The sequence below is a fragment of the Aotus nancymaae genome, unplaced genomic scaffold (genome assembly GCF_030222135.1).
Source record: "Aotus nancymaae isolate 86718 unplaced genomic scaffold, 86718_ANA_hifiasm-v0.15.2.pri h1tg000028l, whole genome shotgun sequence".
In the NCBI taxonomy this organism is placed as follows: domain Eukaryota; kingdom Metazoa; phylum Chordata; class Mammalia; order Primates; family Aotidae; genus Aotus; species Aotus nancymaae.
Window position 1 is genome coordinate 19,995,491 of NW_026988441.1, and position 20,061 is coordinate 20,015,551.

The 20,061-nt window shown below is 38.6% G+C and overlaps 1 protein-coding gene across 2 annotated transcripts in view; it reads right to left on the minus strand.

Annotated features, from left to right (window-relative positions):
• Positions 1-4,842: 4,842 nt before the first annotated feature.
• The window catches only part of ZNF507 (zinc finger protein 507), a 40,301-nt gene continuing 25,082 nt past the window's right edge, over positions 4,843-20,061 (minus strand). For both annotated transcript variants that reach the window (XM_012448439.2, XM_012448440.2), the window contains 2 exons: positions 9,396-9,530; positions 4,843-9,281 (listed from right to left, as the gene is read on the minus strand). In XM_012448439.2, the coding sequence (XP_012303862.1) occupies positions 8,915-9,281; positions 9,396-9,530 (502 nt within the window). In that variant the 3' untranslated portion in view covers positions 4,843-8,914. The remainder of the gene's footprint in view (positions 9,282-9,395; positions 9,531-20,061) is intronic.

Here is a 20,061-nt window from a genome sequence, read left to right on the forward strand (position 1 = left end):
TGAGATGGGGGAGTTTAGCTCTTGTTGCTCAGGCTGGAGTGCAATGGCGAGGTCTTGGTATCTCACCATTGCACTTGGTATCTCACTGCAACCTCCACCTCCTGGGTTCAAGTGATTCTCTTGGCTCAGCCTTCTGAGTAGCTGGGATTACAAGTGCCACCACACCTGGCAATTCCTCAAAGATCTAGAACCAGAAATACCATTTGATGCAGCAGTTCCATTACTGGGTATATATCCAGTGGGAGATCAGTCATTCTGTTAAAAAGATACATGCATGCTTATGTTCGTTGCAGCACTATTCACAATAGCAGAGACATGGAATCAACCCAAATGTCCATCAGTGATAGACTGGATAAAGAAAATGTGGTATATATACACCATGGAATACTATGCAGAAATAAAAAGGAATGAGATCATGTCCTTTGCGGGGACATGCATGGAGCTGGAAGCCATTATCCTCAGCAAACTAAGGCAGGAACAGAAAACCAAACACTACATGTTCTCACTTGTAAGTGGGAGCTGAACAATGAGAACACGTGGACATAGGGAGGGAAACAACACACACTGGGGCCTGTCTTGGGGCGGGGTGAGGGGAGAGGGAGCACCAGGATAAATAGCTAATGCATGCTGGGCTTAATACCTAGGTGATGGGTTGATAGGTGCAGCAAACCACCATGGCATGTGTTTACCTATTCAACAAACCTGCACATCCTGCACATGTACCCCGGAACTTAAAAATTAAAAAAAAAAAACCACTCAGACAGTACACTGGAGTTTTTGTCTGCATTTGCAGGCTGAGCGCAGGGTTGCTCCAGGTGGTCCCAAATGCTGAAGAGCCTCACGTTAAGTTTTTCACCTCTGCGGTGAAACTGTGATGGACTCCAATATCATCCTTCCAGGGAGGCACTGCCGCACCAACTGTGTTCTCAGGCTTCACGTGGAGAAGGGCTTTAGAAAATGCAGATAGCCTTGAAACCACTGGTTTCCTACCACTGTTTATTTCAGCATAACTATTTTTTGTGGAATGCTAGCTCTAGAGGAACAGAAATAAATACAGCTTAAGCTCTGAACTATATCCTGCTGTACTTTTTCTCATAAGCCTGAAATAGAATTTTCTAACACCGTTTGTGGTTGGAAATACTGAATTTAAATGGGACTGCAGATATAAACAAAAAGAACAAGATGTGGATTGATGTGCCTATTTCAGTAAAACACAGCCACACTATTTCTAAAATATGGATACTAAAATTAATAAGATGACAAGTAGAAAAAAAATTGGAGATGTGCACAGTAGTGACAATAAACCTTTAAATAGCACTAGTAGGTGCTAATATAAGTCCTGAAAAATGAATGTTTTATTTTATTGAGGGTCTGTTCAGGTCCAGTTTTCCACTGTGTATACATTTAAGATAATATACTTTCTCATTTTAAAATGATACTTATTACTGATCAATCTATGGTAATAACATGGGTAATTATAAATATTCTTTTTGTTTTTCCTTTTAACAAAGTACCAAGCTGAGAAATCAGCAAGGTGAAATAGTTGGGTCTGAGCTCATGGCTGAGGATTCATGATTTTCTGATTTGTGCAATTATTATTATTATTATTGAGACAGAGTTTCGTTCTGTCACCCAGGCTGGAGTGCAGTGGTGTGATCTTGGCTCACTGCAACCTCTGCCTCCCAGGTTCAAGTGATCCTCCAGGCTCAGCCTCCCGTGTAGCTGGGACTACAGGTGTGTGCCACTACAACTGGCTAATTTTTGTACTTTTGGTAGAGATGTGGTTTCACCATGTTGGCTAGGGTGGTCTCGAACTCTTGATGTTAAGTCATCTGCCCACCTCAGACTCCCAAAATGCTGGGATTACAGGTGTCAGCCACTGTGTCTGGTGAAAAAAATTTTTTTAAGTTGTTTTTTCTTTTTTTTTGAGACGGAGTTTCGCTCTTGTTACCCAGGCTGGAGTGCAATGGCGCGGTCTCAGCTCACTGCAACCTCCACCTCCTGGGTTCAAGCAATTCTCCTGCCTCAGCCTCCCGAGTAGCTGGGACTACAGTCATGCGCCATCATGCCCAGCTAATTTTTTTATATTTTTAGTAGAGACGGGGTTTCACCTTGTTGACCAGGATGGTCTTGATCTCTTGACCTCGTGATCCACCCGCCTCGGCCTCCCAAAGTGCTGGGATTATAGGCGTGAGCCACCGCGCCCGGCTTAAATTGTTTTTTCTACATCTGCCTAATAGGTAGAATCATTTTAAAACAAACACCCCATTTACCTAGAAGTATCTGTTTTATATGCATTTTTACAAATTATTACAGAATGGCACCTTTTCTATCTGGATTAAGTAACACAACTGGTGTAAATCTGGTTGAGTTAAGGAGCAAAAAGCCACCAACATGTGACATGATTCTGTTATATGGCAGTAATAATTTATATTAGATGCCTGACATTAAACTTTTTAATTCAAAGGAAAACCTTCTTACCTATATAATCTACTTTGGTAAGGCAAACAATTTAAACTAATTACCCATTATTGGAATAAAAAATCAGGAGATTAAAGAAACTAAAGCTGTCATAATCTTATAAACACTTCTTAGTTCAAATAAAACTAAGTACAGTATAGTTATTAATGTGCCACTAGAAAAGCAAGGTCTATAGTCCTCTAACACAGCATGCAAACTGGATTGTGCTGCACAGATACATAGGCCTTTGAAAATGGTTTCAGCTGATTTGGATTCTGAGATATACACCAAAACACACTACCTAAGTCAGTCTATCGTATGGCACCAATTAGAAACTTCTCTATGAATTTACAGGGCCAAAAACGTTCTCATTTTCCATCTTCGTTGATTGACTTGGAAGAAATCTATGTAGAGGAGTACGAATTTTTTCTTAGCTCTGCCAGTTTAATCAACAGCTCTAGACCAAAGCCAACTACCACCTCCTCCCTACCTTTGAAGTTGGCTTTGGAGTCGCACATGCTATTCATGATAAAGAGGTGCACTGAAGACTCTTTTCTTTATATCCGGGGTTATTCAAGTCAATTGTCACCCCAGCTGAGTGGATTAGTCACTGGGGTTACCTTGCACCATGGTTACACTTGCAGGCCGTGTGCTACAGTCCCACAGCACTGACAGGGTGAAGCCGTGGGGGCCAACAGCGACACCGTAAAGTTGTCAGGAGACAAACGAGACTTTATAGCTGCATTTTGATTTATTATTTAATTATGCATTGCTATTTTAAACAAATTGTGTTTGGCTTTAAATATCAGAGATGAAATAGGTTAAAGTCATAAAATATGGCTAAGATCTGTAGACAGGTAGACTATAAAAATTACACAGGAAGAAACAAACTAATTTAGTTATAAAGCACTACTATAAAAAGCTTTCTTTGTAAAAAGCCGTTTGCTTTCTGGTAGCTCTAGATCACAAATTATATCGTGGTTCTAGTTCAGAGGTCTAGTCAGCAAATGTTTTCTATCAAATAGGTGGTAAATTAGGCTTTGTGGGCCATACAATCTCTGTCACCATTACTCAGCACTGCTGTTGTACCTTGAAAATAGCCATACATAAAATGTATACACACGGGCTTGGCTGTGTGCTAATAAAATTTATTTGCCAAAACAGGTGGCAGGCTGGCTTTGAAGAGAGGGCTCTAGTTTGCTAATCTCTCTTCTGTGCCAGCGCTATCCAATACAAATACATTGTAGGCTGGGCTCGGTGGCCCACGCCTGTAATCTGAGTACTGTGGGAGGCCGAGTCCAGCGGATCACCTGAGGTCGGGAGTTCGAGACTAGCCTCACTAACATGTAGAAACTCTGTCTCTACTAAAAATACAAAATTAGCCTGGCGTGGGTGGCACATATCTGTAATATCAGCTACTCAGGAGGTTGAGGCAGGAGAATCTCTTGAAACCGGGAGTTGGAGGTTGCAGTGAGCTGAGATCATGCCGTTGCACTCCAGCCTGGTCAAAAAGAGTAAAACTCCATCTCAAAAAAAAAACAAAACAAAAAACAATGTAAGCCACTTGTCAATTAAAATTGTCTAGTAGCTACATTAAAAAAACAAGTAAAACTAATTTCAACATGTAATCAATATAAAAAAACTATTAATACAATTCCTTTTTGTATTAAGTCTTTGCAACTGCTATGTATTTTACACTTAGAGCATATTATAGTGGCTGCCACACTGGATCGTATGTTCTAGAGCTTCCATGCTAGGATTTCTCTAATTTGGAGGTTAGTGACACATTTCCGATTAGGTTCTTGAAAGACAGGGGATATGATTAATGTGTCCCTGGGAAGCATAGGATGAAATATTTGGCCTTGGTCACTTTCAACTGAAGTGGCCCCAGGATTCTAGGGCACAAATTGATAACCAGACCCAGAATACAGTCAGATGATGTTAGCTTCAATTGTCAGTGCAACAGATAGGACATCAACAGCTATCTGTATAGATTACAAAATTATCAAGGTGTGAACACATCACTGTAGTTTTCGGCCTTCACTAAAGAATGCTAATTGTCAATAGCAGAACTAGTCTTTAGCACTTTGACTACATCAAGAATTGAAAGCATATAACCGTGTCAACATTTGGAAGAGAAACTGAACTGGGTAGCAAGGAAAAAAAGCTTCAAAATTATACTGAATTTTTAAAATGACTTAAAAAGCTAAATGCCTTTTCAATTTATCTTCATCTAACAGTCTAATGCTAGTCAGCACAGATTAACAAGTTATCAAGATAGCCTTCGTTTAATCCTTGGGAAGCTTTTAATTATTTAAATGCGACTTTCTAAGCAATAAAGTCATCATTTCCAGGAAAAGAATGGACACAACCTGTGGTTAATAAAAGTTAGAGGCAAATTTTTTTTAACAAAAAATTTATTACCAAAATACAATATTAAAGTCAATACATGACAAACTCCTGTAAAGCAAAATAAATTATTCTAACATTGTACAGTATTTCCAAAGGTAGTTAAAGAAGCACTATAGACCTTGCCTCACTGTTCTGAACAGATGAACTGTTCTTACCATGAACACAATCCTAGAGTTTCAGCTTTAAGGCATGCAGCTCGATGTGCAGGATAATTTTACAAAATGCAAATCATCCTATTTTAATAAGATACAGTGTCAGAATTAACTGTAGTCTTTACATGTCAGTATTCCAGAAATTTTTATACTTTGGCTATAGAAGCAATGCCATAGTGTTACACAATACTTATTTCTTAAAAAAATACATGTATTCATGTCCATGAATATCAAACACACATTTCTATTAAATATATTTTATCGAATATTACTTAGAGCACCTTGCTGTACAATTTAAAAAGATTAAATAATAAGTGTCTATGAAAACTAAAAATACAGTAAGTCTCAACAGAAAAGCCTGCTTGCCTTTGTCAAGCCAATTACAGCACGGAAAGGTGCAATGTAAACATGGATGCCCACCATTTGCTTTGTGAGAAAAAAAAAATCAGAAAACAATTATGAAGCCACCAGCAGCCACCTTCAACAGGAAGAAAGATCCAGAGCAAAGGCTTGGGTGTCACGACATTGCACTATCTGGCCAACGAACTTGGACTACCAATCACACAGAATATTAGTGTGATACTGTTGGAACACTGGGACACCTACCGTATTCTGGATGATTAGAGAAAGGGAGAAAATGATAGAGCCCTGAAAAGTATTCTTTATAATGATCAGAATGCATCATCTTCCCCCTCCCCACCTTTGTCATATACAGTTTCTTTTCAAAGCTATTTTCACTACCACATCTAAGTGTTCAAAGCAGAAAACAAATATTATCAGCTTTGTCTAATAAGGAGTCTAATACCAATAAATGTTATTCCTATGAAGTAATTCTTACTGAAATTTTTTTTTTCTTGGAAACAGGACCTCATTCTGTCACCCTGGTTCGAGTGCAATGGTGCTATTACGGCTCACTGCAAGCTTCCACCTCCCAGGCTCAAGCGATCCTCCCACCTTAACCTCCCAAGTAGCTGGGACTACAGGCACGTGTCACCTATGCCTGGCTAATATTTGATTTCTTGTAGAGATCGGGTCTCCCCATGTTGCCCAGGCTGGTCTTTTTTCTTGTTTGTTTGAGACAGAGTTTTGCTCTTATGGCCCAGGCTGTACTGCAATGGCGTGATCTTGGCTCACTGCAACCTCCACCTCCCAGGTTCAAGTAATTCTCCTGTCTCAGCCTCCTGAGTAGCTGGGATTACAGGTGCCTGCCACCACGCCCAGCTAATTTTTGTATTTTTTAGTAGAGATGAGGTTTTACCATGTTGGCCAGGCTGGTCCTAAACTCCTCACCGTAATCCACCCACCTCGGCCTCCCAAAGTGCTGGGATTACAGACGTGAGCCACCATGCCCGGCCTGCCCAGGCTGGTCTTAAAACTTCTGGACTCAAGCAGTCCTCCAGCCTTGGCCTTCTAAAGTGTTGTGATTTACAGGTGTGAGCTGCCATGCCCAGGCTACTGATTATTTTAATAGCTTTCTCTTTTACAATTATAATTGCATAATCTTCATTATTACTTTTAGAAAACTCGATTGTTCTTAGTAGACACATTTTTAACTTAAGGCTTGCCACAAAATGTTAATGGGAACGTACAGAACCTCCTTGATACATGCTTTCTCTTATTGGCCAGGAGAACGCTTTTAAGGACAATTCTAAGGCCAGAATCAGATGTAACTTGAAAGGCTCTGAACTTCTGGGTTAGTTTTCCCCATGAGGTGGGGAAATTTTAAATCCATGATACCAAGTGGAAAATCTAAGTAACAATCAATGCAATTAGTTTAAAGAAATAAAGTAATTTAAAAATTCACATCATTGAAATTTTGGGGATTCTTTTCATTATTAATATTTTCCAAATATTATACAAAACTAAAGCCAAGGAAATTTTATAAAACAAAATTCTTCTAAGGTTGTTAATTTCAGAATAACAGATTTTTATAACACAATACTGAGTCATTGTACAAGCAATGATAAAACTGACTTACAGTGAGTGGGAACAGTAATAATAATGAAACTATTTTAAATGTTTTATTTAAATTTAAAATTAAAATGTTTCAATTCTGAAAAAAGGAGAAAATGAATATAAGTCCACATACAGTGGATTTGGGGAATATAATTTAGTATATATAAATCCATTTCATATTTTTAAAAACCACATACCAGAAATGGATTAACTTTCATAAATAAATTAAAGCTACCTAAATAAAAAAGCTGCAAAGTTACAATCATTTATGTTTGTTTAAATATCACCAAAATGAGATGAGAAAGAAAAAAAAAACCCAACAAATCAGACAATGTTTCAAGATGCCTGGCCCCACTTAAATAATTCCTAGTAATTTTATAAATATTAATCCAATCATACCTGGACTTTAGGAACGGAATTCTTCCCTAAAACACGCCTACAGAGTATCCCATTCGAAAACCTGTTTTCAGTGTTCAAAGCTGATGGGTCACAGCCTCGTCTCAGGTGTTAGAAATCAATATTCAGATACTCGGAAATAGCACCATGAGCATAGTGCACGGAAGAGCGCACCGGCCTTTTCACCTGTAAGCAGAATTTACTTTAACAAAACAATGCATAAATAAGTAATCAGAACTACAAAAGCAAAAACACCCTGTTTTCTTCACTCTTGGAAATAATTATAAAATGTGTAATTAATAAGACTATATCTATTTGATGGTGAGTTTTAATGCTAAAGCACTTTGCGTTGGTTTTCCATATGTCCTATCGCATTCTAACAAAATAGAATTTTCCAGATAGGAGGAATCCTATAGACTTGCCAAATGCTGTTTGTTATTTCAATTTTTACAAACAACCTGAATTTCTGCTATATTTTAGTCACATTTGGATATATTCCACTTCTGCTAAATATAAGTAAATTAATATACCCCAGGAAGGAAAAGCTCAACACAGCAGTACTTATTTTCAGGAGCTTCTAAATTTCACCCCTCATCCCTTAAGGGATTTTTGGAAATAGTTCAAACTATTTCCAATGTCGAATGATCAAATGTAAATTTTCATACATTGTTTCTTTCACACACTTTCAGATAACAAGCATGGTCTCATTTAGCAGAGTATTAGAAGGTCTATGTACTACTGAGAAAGTATGCAAAGTTCTGACAGACACTGAAAAGAACCTCTGAGAACACTCAAGACAATTTAGCATTACTATAAATTGAGATCTGGTTTGAGTCTGGTGGGAATTCACCTGTTTCCTCTTTTGCCCACAAAAAGTCACGGTAAATTTAAGACAATACTTTACTTCTTAAATGCCTATTTACAATCTAGTTTTGAATTTAGAGGTCTGTCTTCTTTTCTTTCTTTACTAAGGAGTAAAGGAACATATCCTAGATTAAGTAAATTTCTACCAATTTAGGGATTTCAGTAGATCATTTCAAAGCCCTCTATGTTTCATTGTTGACTTTGTTGGTGACACTGAAAAAACCTCTCCCAGAACTGTCTCCCATTTCTCACTGGAGTCTGCATGTCAGAAGTGAGAAGAAAACTAAGTTCTGCTTAAGACTGTGACACTTCATGACTTTTAGAACAGTTCCTGAAAAGCTCTTTCTTAACTCTTTTGCTTGCATTTCTATACTATATAAGCTTTTATTAATAAATACACTCAACACTAAGAAGGGGTAAAAGAGGGTTAATATTGTATTACACCTCTGCTTCCTCTTCGACCCACTCCCCCTCACTCAAAATACTTAAATTTATCATTACTGCTCATCCGTTTGGAATTCCTTTTATTACAAGTTTGGTTCCAAAGTCACATCTGTCACTTCCTCAAAAATCACATCAACGATTTCTTCTGTGGCTAGGTTGTTTGAAGCGCAAAGGTGAAACTGGTGAAGGAATCCTCTTCTGCTGCTTTCCTGTTTGAGTCATTATTCCATCTAATTTGTGTTTAGAGCTGTGTTGTGGTCCTTATTCAGGATGATGTTTACAATTTCACCTTCGTGCTCTTTCATATGATCCAAGAGGTTTTCTTTGCTGGTTGATTCAAAACCACAAATACAACAACAGAATAGTAAAACACAGTACTCCATACCAGGAGGGGCCAGAGTGGAGATTTTTTCTAAACTATATGAGGTATTACTTGTAGGGCTCAGTTTCTCATTCTCGTTGGGACCCAGAACTTCACTGGGAGTCTGGGAAATCAGTTCTGAAGATGACACTGCATTTTCTGAACTTCCAGTGATGGGATCTGTGCTCTCTTCACTGTTCTTTAATTGAGTCTTTCCAGGGGATTTCCCTAGAACTCTTAAAAACAAAACAAACACACCACATCATGAGGAGGCTATAATGTAGGACTAGCAGATTTAATCTTGGCTTTAATTTACACATAGCAATAAAGGGAGGGGGTAGATGAAATACCTGCCACTTTGTGAAATCGCGTCGTTAATAGCCTTGTTTACTTGTTCGTAGTTATAATTTTGGTCACTCGCATGTTTCCACATATGAGACTTCAAAGAAGGAGGATGGCTACACACATACCCACACAGAGAGCATCTGAAAGACAGGCAGGCACAGGGAAAATCAGAATGGTCCCATAACACTGCTGAAAAATTATCATGATTCTGTAACAATTATTATATCCCTTCTTCTGAACCCTTATTATACATATCGTATTGCACTGAATCTAAGATGTTACTGATTCTAAGAGGTACATTGATTTCTAAGAGGTACACTGATTTCAGAATGGATGTCCTAGAATCAATGAAAGAAGGTATTTTATATTATAAAGAATTAGTAAGAATCAAGACAAACATTCCAGATTACTTTAACTATTACGATATTTGGAAAGATTTCTGATACAGTAATGCGCAAAATCTTTGCTCTAAATTATTTAATCACACACATAAAGAAAACTTACAAAATTAATACCTTATACCACTCTACTGCTTAACCGAGAAAGCAAAAAGAAACGAAATGATTTTCAACATGAACTCTGCACTCTTTATAGACTCCCAAAAAACGGAAGCAGTTGTCTTGAAAAAGCTTCAACAATTTAATTTCATAAATAAAACAAATAATAGTCTTAAAATGTTTCTATTAAAAAACATAATTGTTCCATATAGTTGGGTACACTTGGTAAAATCTGAATTTAACAAAGAAGGATTTTTAGAAAGATTAATAGCCTTTAGTTTTTAGATGCCTTTAGGTTTACAGAAAACTGGTCAGATAGTACTGAGTCCTCATATGCCTCCTCTTCCCCTGTATCCAGTTCCTCCCATTATTAACACTGGTGTGCTCTACTTGTTATAAATGATGAAGCTATACTGATACTTTTTTATTAATGAAAGTCCATAGTTTACATTGTTCACTATTTGTGTTGTACAATTCTGTTTTTTGTTGTTGTTGTTTTTTGAGACAGGATCTTGCTCTGTTGCCCAGGCTGGAGTGCAGTCTTGCTTTGCCGTGTTCTTGTTTCACTGCAACCTCTGCCTCCTGGGTTCAAGCGAGTCTTGTGCCTCAGCCCTCTAAGTAGCTGGGATGAAAGGCATGCACTACCACGCCCGGCTAATTTTTGTATTTTTGGTAGAGATGGAGTTTCACCATATTGACCAGGCTGGTCTCGAACTCCTGGTCTCAAGTGATCCACCCGGCTCCCAAAGTGCTGGGATTACAGGCTCACGCCACCATCCCCAGCCAATTCTGTGTTTTGACAAAGGTATACTGCCATGAATTCACCATTCCAGTGTCACATGAATAGTTTCACTGCCCTAAAAATGCCCTGTACTCCACCTTTTTATCCTTCCTTCCTGCCCCTGAATCCCTGGCAACCATTGATCTTTCTATTGACTACGTAGTTTTGCCTTTCCCAGAACGTCACATAATTGGAATAATAGCAATATGCATATACAGTTTTTCCATGTCTTTCAGGGCTTGATCATTCTTATCACTGAGCGATATTCCATTGTGTGGATGTACCATTGTTTGTTCACTCACCTGCTGAACAATATCTTGGTTGCTTCCAGTTTTTTGCAATTATGATTAATTGCTGATATGAACATTGATGTGCAAAGTTGTTTTGCTTTGTTTCTGAGACTGGGTCTTACACTCTGTCGCCCAGGCTGGAGTGCAGTGGCATGACCATAGCTCACTGCAGTCTCAAACTCCTGGACTCAAGCAATCCTCCTGCCTCAGCTTCCCAGCAAGCACAGGTTTTTGTAAGGATAAAAGTTGTCATCGTTTGGGCAAATACCTAGGAGCATAATTGCTGGGCTGTATTGTAAAACTGTCATCTTTTTAGGAAATTAAAAATGCACTTTTCCAAAGACATTTTTGTTAAATACTTAATTACTAACCTAAAAAATCAGATAACTTATCTGAACTCCTTCCTACACCAATAAGAGACACAGTCAGCAATAACGAGGCATAAAGAAAATCAAACGGCATAGGAGTAAACAAAGCAATTTAACACGGGCAAAGACTAAACTCTTATTCTGACCACCTCCAATTTAACTTTTTGATAGCATGCAGGAGTATTTTTTTATTACACACCCTGAGGAATCAGGCCTAAGGCCAAGGATCTCTGATCTCAAGAAACACTAGCCCACTTACAGGCAATACATAAGCAGTTATTTTTTTATTTTTTATTTTTTTTTTAAACAGGGTCTTACTATGTTGCCCAGGCTGGAGTGCAGTGGTGCGATCATGGCTCACTGCAGCCTTGACTTCCTGAGCTCATACTCCCAAAGTGCTACGATTACAGGCATGAGCTACGATACCCAGCCTAAACAGGAAATTCTTGATAGAATTTCTAATAAATTCAACTATATAAAAAGATGTTCAATCTCACTAACAATCAGGGAAATGTATCACACCCGTCCGACTGGCAAAGATAAGTAAGTCTGAAAAGATGTGGAATCTGGTAAGATTTTTCACAGATGTGGAAAAATGGAAATGTACAAACTCTATGTATGGCACTCTGAAGAGCAATTTGGCAGTATCTATTAAGGCTGAAGTGGCACACACCTGTAGCCCCACAAATCTGGTGTTCACAAGGACGCACATACAAGAATCATCCTAGCCACGAACAGCAAAAAAAGGATACAAAGCACAGCCACTATTGTTCCACAAGGATATGGAAACAAATTGGTTTATGTTCATATAGCAGAATGTTATGAAGTGGAAACAACAACAACAACAAAACACACAAAAAACCCCCACGAGATCTACACTTAGCACCAGGAACCAATGTCAGTAATGATCAGTGAAAAGAAAAATAAAAACATCTGTTAGGTACATAATTTAAATAAACTGTTAAAACACCAAAACCAACAGTATGTATTGCTTAACACGTCCATATATATGTACATGTGCACACATATATGTTATATACATAGAAAAGTTATTCATGAATGCCTGAAATGATACACATCACTATCAAGACAATGGGTTGCCTCTCAGGAAGAAGGGGTGAAGAAGTAAGAAAGTGAGGCTTTAGCTATATTTACAATGTTTTATTTCTTCAAAATGTGGTAAAATGTTTGATGTTTCATTATTTAAATATTTAAAAATTTGCTTCCCTATTCTTTTTAAGCTTTTGTAGCCTGCATTCTCCTTAAGACTTTATTACAGCTGGCATGATAAAACAGAATCACTACATTTCATTCTTGATTAACTACAAAAAAACTAACCTTAATTCATTTTATTTTGCCCATTTGTATCTTAGATGCAGCAATTTTTTGACAAACCTCAATAAATCTATAGTATTTTCACTAACATCTTTTTCAGAGGGTGGGCAGCTGGCAAATTCTCCACCCCCAAGCCATTAAACTCAGTGTCTGCCTCTGTGACCGTACTGGTCACATGATGGTAGTGTGTAGTGTGGTGTGGTTACAGTCCCCTACTCAAGTGTTTCTGGATCAGTTGCTTGAAAAGGGCAACTGCCCTCCACTATGGTGGCTGGGCACCCAGCTTGACGCCACGCAAGAGATGCCCACTCTCTTCCACCTAGTGCCTCTACCTAGGTGCCTTTACATATGTCGGGCTTTCATATGTTAATTTTTATGTTATGCAAAGGGGAAACAGACACGAAATGCTGGCTCTTTATAGACACTCGCCTCCTCACTTATAATCAGACTGTGGTCCTGAGTCCTCACCAGAAAATTCTTTATCCGGAATGATCCCCCAGTGACAAGTCAGGCTTATGCAACAAGAATTTCATACTTCTGAGAAAACTGGGTCAGAAAGCAAACACCAGAAATTACAAATTTATCCTACAGAACATCTCTAATATTATTCCAACCTTTTAAAAATAAGAGTGATGAACTATTGTTTACTGTTTTCCTTAAAAAAAAAAAAAAAAAAATTCTAGTTTTAGAATAGTTACAGATGTAGTCACAGATATACAGAAAGGTTATTTCCCTTTACATTCCTGGGGTACATCTGCCATAACTCAGGAGCCAATGTTCCTTACATCATTATGAACTGAAGTCCACACTTTATTTGTATTTCCCTGGTTTGTACTTAACATACTGTTTCTGTTCCATGAACCCATCTAGGACACCACCTGGCTTTTAGTCCTCACTTCTCCTTAGGATCTTCTAGACTGCAACTGTTTCTCCTACTTGCCTTGTTTTTTTTTGAAACAGTTTCACTCTGGCGCTCAGCTGGAGTGCACTGGTAAGGTCTCACTCACTGCAACCTCCACCTCCCAGGTTCAAGCGATTCTCCTGTCTCAGTCTCCTGAGTAGCTGGGATTATAGGTGTGCGCCACCACGCCTGGCTAATTTTTGTGTTTTCAGTAGATATAGGGTTTCACCATGTTGGCCAGGCTGGTCTCGAACTCCTGACCTCAGGCGATCCGCTCACCCCCCAAAGTGCTGGGATTACAGGCGTTGAGCCGCCAAGTCCAGACAACTTGCCTTGTTTTTAATGCCCTTGACAGATCTGAGGAATATGGGTCAGATACTTTGTAAAATGTCCCTCAAGTTGGAGCTGTCTGCAGTTAGACTGAGCTGATGGGTTCTTGGGAGAAAGGCCACAGAGGAAACAGGCTGTCTTCCCCACATTCCAGTCTTAGGAGGGCTCGCCCCTGACCTTCCTCACCTGGCTGCGGTCAGGTTTCTCCATGGTCCAGCTCCTCTTTCTCTACCCTATTTCCATAGTGTACAACTGGTAAGGGAGTCACTGTATGCAGCTCACACTTAAGAGCTGGAATGACCACCTGCCTCCTCGAGGAAGGGGCATGTACGTCAATTACAGGGAATTCTTCTGCACAGGATGTGTCTATTCCTACCCGCCTGTTTATTCAACCATTTATGTACATCAGTGTGGACACATGGGTATTTTATACTTTGGGATATAATTCTGTATTGCACTATTTATTTTGTTGCTCAAACTCCCCCAGCCTTCCCCCCTGGGCCTCTGTGGTGGGCTCCCATGTCCTGCTGCCACACCCCAAGTTTCATTTCTTGAGCACTTCTTTACTTGTCAGCCCTATGAGTCACTCCAGGATCACCTTGCATATTCCCCACCCCAGTCCTAGACTAGAGTGATAATTTCTCTAGTTCTTTTAATTAGAGAAAGGTATCAGAAACCAAGATTTGGGTGATAGGCGAACTGCTTTAATTTTGTAAATAACTTTTTTCCTGATTTCAAAAATTTACTATAGAAAATTAGAAATATACAGGGAAAAAAACAAAACAAAAAATCAATCATAACCTTATCACTAGATATAACCATTATTATTATTTTGATGTTTGTTTTCCACTATTTAAAAATACAGATATTATTTTTATAAAATTGGAATCATGGAAGTCTACTGTTGATATAATTTAACCTTTCTATTAAATGACTATAATAAAATATTTAAAGGCTGCCTAGCATTTCACATTGGATGGAATTATTGGAATTCCACTGAATTCTCTATTGTTTATGCAGAAAATATAATTCCGACTATTGACAATCATCTTTGTATAAAAATTGTAGGCACTTAAAGCTTTTGAGCACACACTCTATAAACCTTAATTTGTGCATTAGCATGTGCTCATTCTTTTAAGAGACGCTTATTCTAGGAATACAGACAATTCAGTATTAGGAGATTCATTATTATGAGTCACCATTTCAAAGGATCAAAAGAGAAAAGGCATATTTATTTTTATTGGTGTTGCTGCGACTAAATCTAAAAAAAAAATCAGTATTCATTTTAAAATTTCTGATTATGGAAGCTGTTAAACAAAGACAAAATTATAAATAAAAATGTGATGGATCCATACCATCCAGTTTCAATAACTGATTGTTGGCATCTTGCCAATCTTGTTTCATGTATTCTCCTAACTTAAACTTGCTTGATTTTTGCAGACATGTCTTATTCAAATTAGGATCCAAATGAGATGTACATTTCATATTTGGTCGCTAAGTCTCTTAAGTCTCTTTTAATCTACAATATTTCTTCTTTCTTTCCCGTCGCCCATCATGCATGTATCTGTTGAAGATACCAGGCCATCTGCCTTGCAGAATCTCTCATAGCATGGACTACACAGAGGACTTTCTGGTGATGTAGTTTATCATGTCCCTATGTGCTTCATGTTTCTTGTGAACTGGGAGTGAGTTCTAGGAAAGAGTTTCTTGGCCTCTGCACTCTTGACATTTGGGGCAATTCTTCACCGTGGGGGCTTCTCTGAGGCACTGCAGGTTGTCCAGCAGCATCCCTGGCCTCTACTCACTAAATGCCAGTAGCACTCTCTCCGACTCAGTTGTGACAAACACAGTAATGTCTCCAGACGTTGCCAAATGGCCAAATGTCCTCTGAGGGGGCAAAAGCACCCTTAGTTGGGAACCAATGATCTATAGGTTTCATTAGATTCAAGGTCAGATTTAATTTTTTTTTCAAGTATATACCATGGGTATAGCTGGGTATTTCCTATTGCCATACTCAGGAGGCACTTGAATCAAACCAACAACACCTAACCCAATATACATTCTTAATAAAACTTCTCTACAAAATAGGGTAGATGGATAATTCTTCAATATCATAAAAATACAACTTTCTCAACTCCAAAACTAGTATCAAGCTTAATTAGGAAACACCAGAAGCATTTCCATTAAGCTCAAGAACAGAACAAGGGCATTTACTATCCCCACTATTATGCAGTGTTGCGGAGGTACCAGCTAGGACAATCAGACGAGAGAAAGAAAGAAGAGGTATAGGCCAGGTGTGGTGGCTCATGCCTGTAATCCCAGCACTTTGGGAGGCTGAGGTAGGTGGATCACTTGAGGTCGTGAGCTCGAGACCAGCCTGGCCAATGTGGTGAAACCCTGTCTCTACTAAAAATACAATAATTAGCTACGCGTGGCAGCAGGCACCTATTATCCCAGCTACCTAGGAGGCTGAGGCATGAGAATCTCTGGAACCCAGGAGGCAGAGGTTGCAGTAAGCTGAGATCACACCACTGCACCACACTGTACTCCAGCCTGGGTGATAAGCACAAGACTCTATCTCAAAAAAAAAAAAAAAAAAAAAAAAGAAAGAAGAGGTATAAATAGAAAGGAAATATGAGAAAATGATTTGCAGATAATTTAATGATATGCTTTAACAATCTAATTGTTATTAAAATTAAATTAATATTATTATTAAAATTAAAAACTGTTACAAATAATTACTCAATAAAGCCAAAAAACTAACATTCCATACAGATCAAGAACTTTCCTATATGGAAACAATATTAAAATGCTAGATAAATGCCAGCAAGAAGGAAAAAACACAATTTATAATAGCAATGGAAAAAATATACAAAAACAAGCCTACGATGAATGTGTGTGTGCGCCCACATGCATGCATATGGTCCTTGCTTTGCATGGTTCTGAGCTTTATGAATTTCAGTTACTATGGCTTCATTAAACATTATCAGTCCCCCGACAGCATGGTTCAAATTTCAGTTATTAACTACTATGGGAATACGAACTGTGAGTAACTGAAGAGAACAAACTTCACTGGCAGCTCTTCAGTCTACTATGTAAACACAGATGCACCATGCCCAGTGACTAAGCAAGCCTTTCAAAGCTGGTGACTGGTCATTGTGCTATGCAGTTCACTCCCAGACAGCAAAACATGGAGTTATGCTGCCTCCTTATCTCCCAATGTTAAACCTGCAGGACATGTTACAAAAATCGATAGTCACAAGAGAGGAACTGGCCAACAAAATCAAAGTGCAGCAAAAACCCAAAAAGTGATAATGCTGGAAGCAAAATTAGACACAGATGTAAATCAATTCTAGAACAAATAAATAGTTGGCCACAGGAATGTTGATACTGCTGCCACTGAAGAAAACTTGGGATACGCAGCCAGAGGATCTTAGTGAAAGTGAATTTAATGAGGAGGTATGTAGTTCCTGAAGGAAGTTAGGCTGGCAAAAAAGTCTGCACTAAAGGAACTCTTGGAGACATTTCATGATGATGACCCCATAATTACTTAGAAAAGACAACTGACCACTTGCCAAGGCATAGGAAAATGCTCATTCTAGACTGTAAAGGACACAGTGAGAAGGCAAGCGCTGTTTAAACCACTTGATAAGTCTCTTACAAAGAGACAAAACATTTTATTTCTCAAAGTTTCTAAGTTTTAAATTATAGTGTAGTATGATCTGAATGTACGTGCCCCCCCACCCCAAATTCATATGTTGAAACTTAACCCCAAAGGGATTGTATTACAAGGTGGGGCTTTGGAAGGTGACTAGGTCATGAGGGCGGAGGCCTTGTGAATGGGATTAGTGCCCTTATAAGAGGCTCAGGGGAGTTTTATTGCCCCTTCCAGCATGTTATTTATGAAGTAGGGAGCAGGCCCTCATCAGACACCAAAGCTGCTGACACCTTGATCTTGGACTTCCTAGCCTCCAGAACCATGAGCAACACATTTCTGATATTCATAAATTACCCAGTCTAAGGTATTTTGTTATAGCAGCCTGAATGGACTAAGACACAGTACCACAGTTTGGATGTGATCTGTCATCATCAAAACTAATGTTGAAATTTGATCCCCGATGTGGCTGTACTGGAAGATGAGGCCTCATGGTAGGTTTCTGTGTTTGGGGGTGGATCCTTCATGAATGGGATGATGGTGCTGTTGTCTCGGTGGTGAGTGAGTTAGTTCCTGCTCTTCCAAGACTGGACTGGTCCTCAGAATGAATTGGTTCTCCTGAGAGTGAGGTGTTATGAAGCCAGATCACCCCTCAGCTCTTCCCTTCTTTGCATGTGTTCCCCCCTTTTTTGACCTTCTCTGCCATGTGACACAGCACAAAAACTCTCACCAGAAGCCAGGGCCAGGCCCTCAAACTTTCTGGCCTGCAGAACTGACAGCTGAATAAACACCTTTTCTTCATTTGGAGTGTTGTGGGTTATCTGGTTTGCTTTGCTATCAGAGCCCCTTGCTTGTGGATTGTTAGTCTGAACTACTGAGCCAATTCCTGTCCATTTAACTGGTCAGCAAATGCTATCTCTTTATTTAAACCCTTTTCTGATTATGTAATCTATATTCCTTGCACAAAAATGGAATATAGGCAAGTATAAAGACAAATTCTAAAAAATTACTTGCATAGCTTCCTGGTCTTTTTTAATGTACATATGTAGATCTGAAGCAAAAGTAGAATCATACTATAGATTTTTAATCCAACTTTTGACAATGTTCCATGAGTATTTTCTCAAGTTAAAAATTATGCATTTTCAATGGGGTATAATGTTCCATCCTATGAAAATATCATAATTTAACCACTCTACTAAGTAGCATAGAGCCAGAATGTTTTTGATCTTTTTGACATCATAAACAATACTATAACAAATTGTACATTAATGTAAATGCATTTCAGACCCTTATTCTTCAGGATAGAGTTCATTTTCCCCTAAGACTCCTTAAGAATAATAAAGAATGAACACTCCTAGTTGGGACACAGAACATGACCAATATACCTTTAAGACCCCCTGTGTGCCTGACCTCGACTGCCTTCCCTTCCTTTCCAGAGGTAAGAACGTTCCTGGGCTGTGGGGCACAGCCATTTTTAAGGCTCTGATCTGTACATGTAGCACGAAGAAAAAGGAGAAATGATAGAAAGTATGTTTTGACAGTATGGTAAGGGCATAAAAACAGAAACGCAGATCCATAGAACAGGATAAAGGGCCCAGAAATAAATCTAAACATACGGAGTCAATCAACATTTGACAAGGGCACCAAGAGGACATAATGGAGAGAGAACAGTCTCTTCAATAAATGGTGCTAGAAATACTGGATATCCACATGCAAAAGAATTAAATTGGACCAGTATCTTACACCATCCACAAAAATCAACTCAAAATGGATAAAACACTTGAATGGAATACCAGAAACCACCAAATTCCTAGAAGAGGATACAGGGAAAAATCTCGCTGCTGTGGCAATGATTTTTTGGATATGACACCAAAAGCTCAGGCTACAAAAGCACAAACAAATAAACGGACAACATCAAAGTAAAAAACTACACAGCAAACGAAACAAATCAACAAAATGAAAGGGCAACCTAAGGACTGCGGAAAAATATTTGCAAACCACTTATCTGATAAGGGGTTAATATCCAAAATTCATAAAGAACACTTACAACTCAATAGCAGAAGGACAAATCACCCCATTTAAAAAATTGGCAAAGAACCTGAACAGATTATTTCTTCAAAGACATAAAAACTGTAACAGCGATATGAAAACGTGCTCAACATCACTAATCATTAGGGAAATACAATTAAAACCACTATGAAATGATAACCTGTTAGGATGACTATTATCAAAGATAAAAGAGAGAACAAATGTTGGCAAGGGTGTAGGGAAAAGGAAATCATACTATCGTGTTGACTGGCACGGCCATGAAAAATAGTATGGAGGTTCCTAAAGAAATTAAAAACAGAACTACTACATGACGCAGAAGTCCCTCTTCTGCATAGGAGATGAAATCGCCAGCTCACGAAGGCATCTGTATTCCCATGCTCAGTGCAGCATTCCTCACAAAAACCAAGGTATGGAAACAACCTAAGTGTCCACTGACGGATAAATGGGTAAAGAAAATGTGGTGCG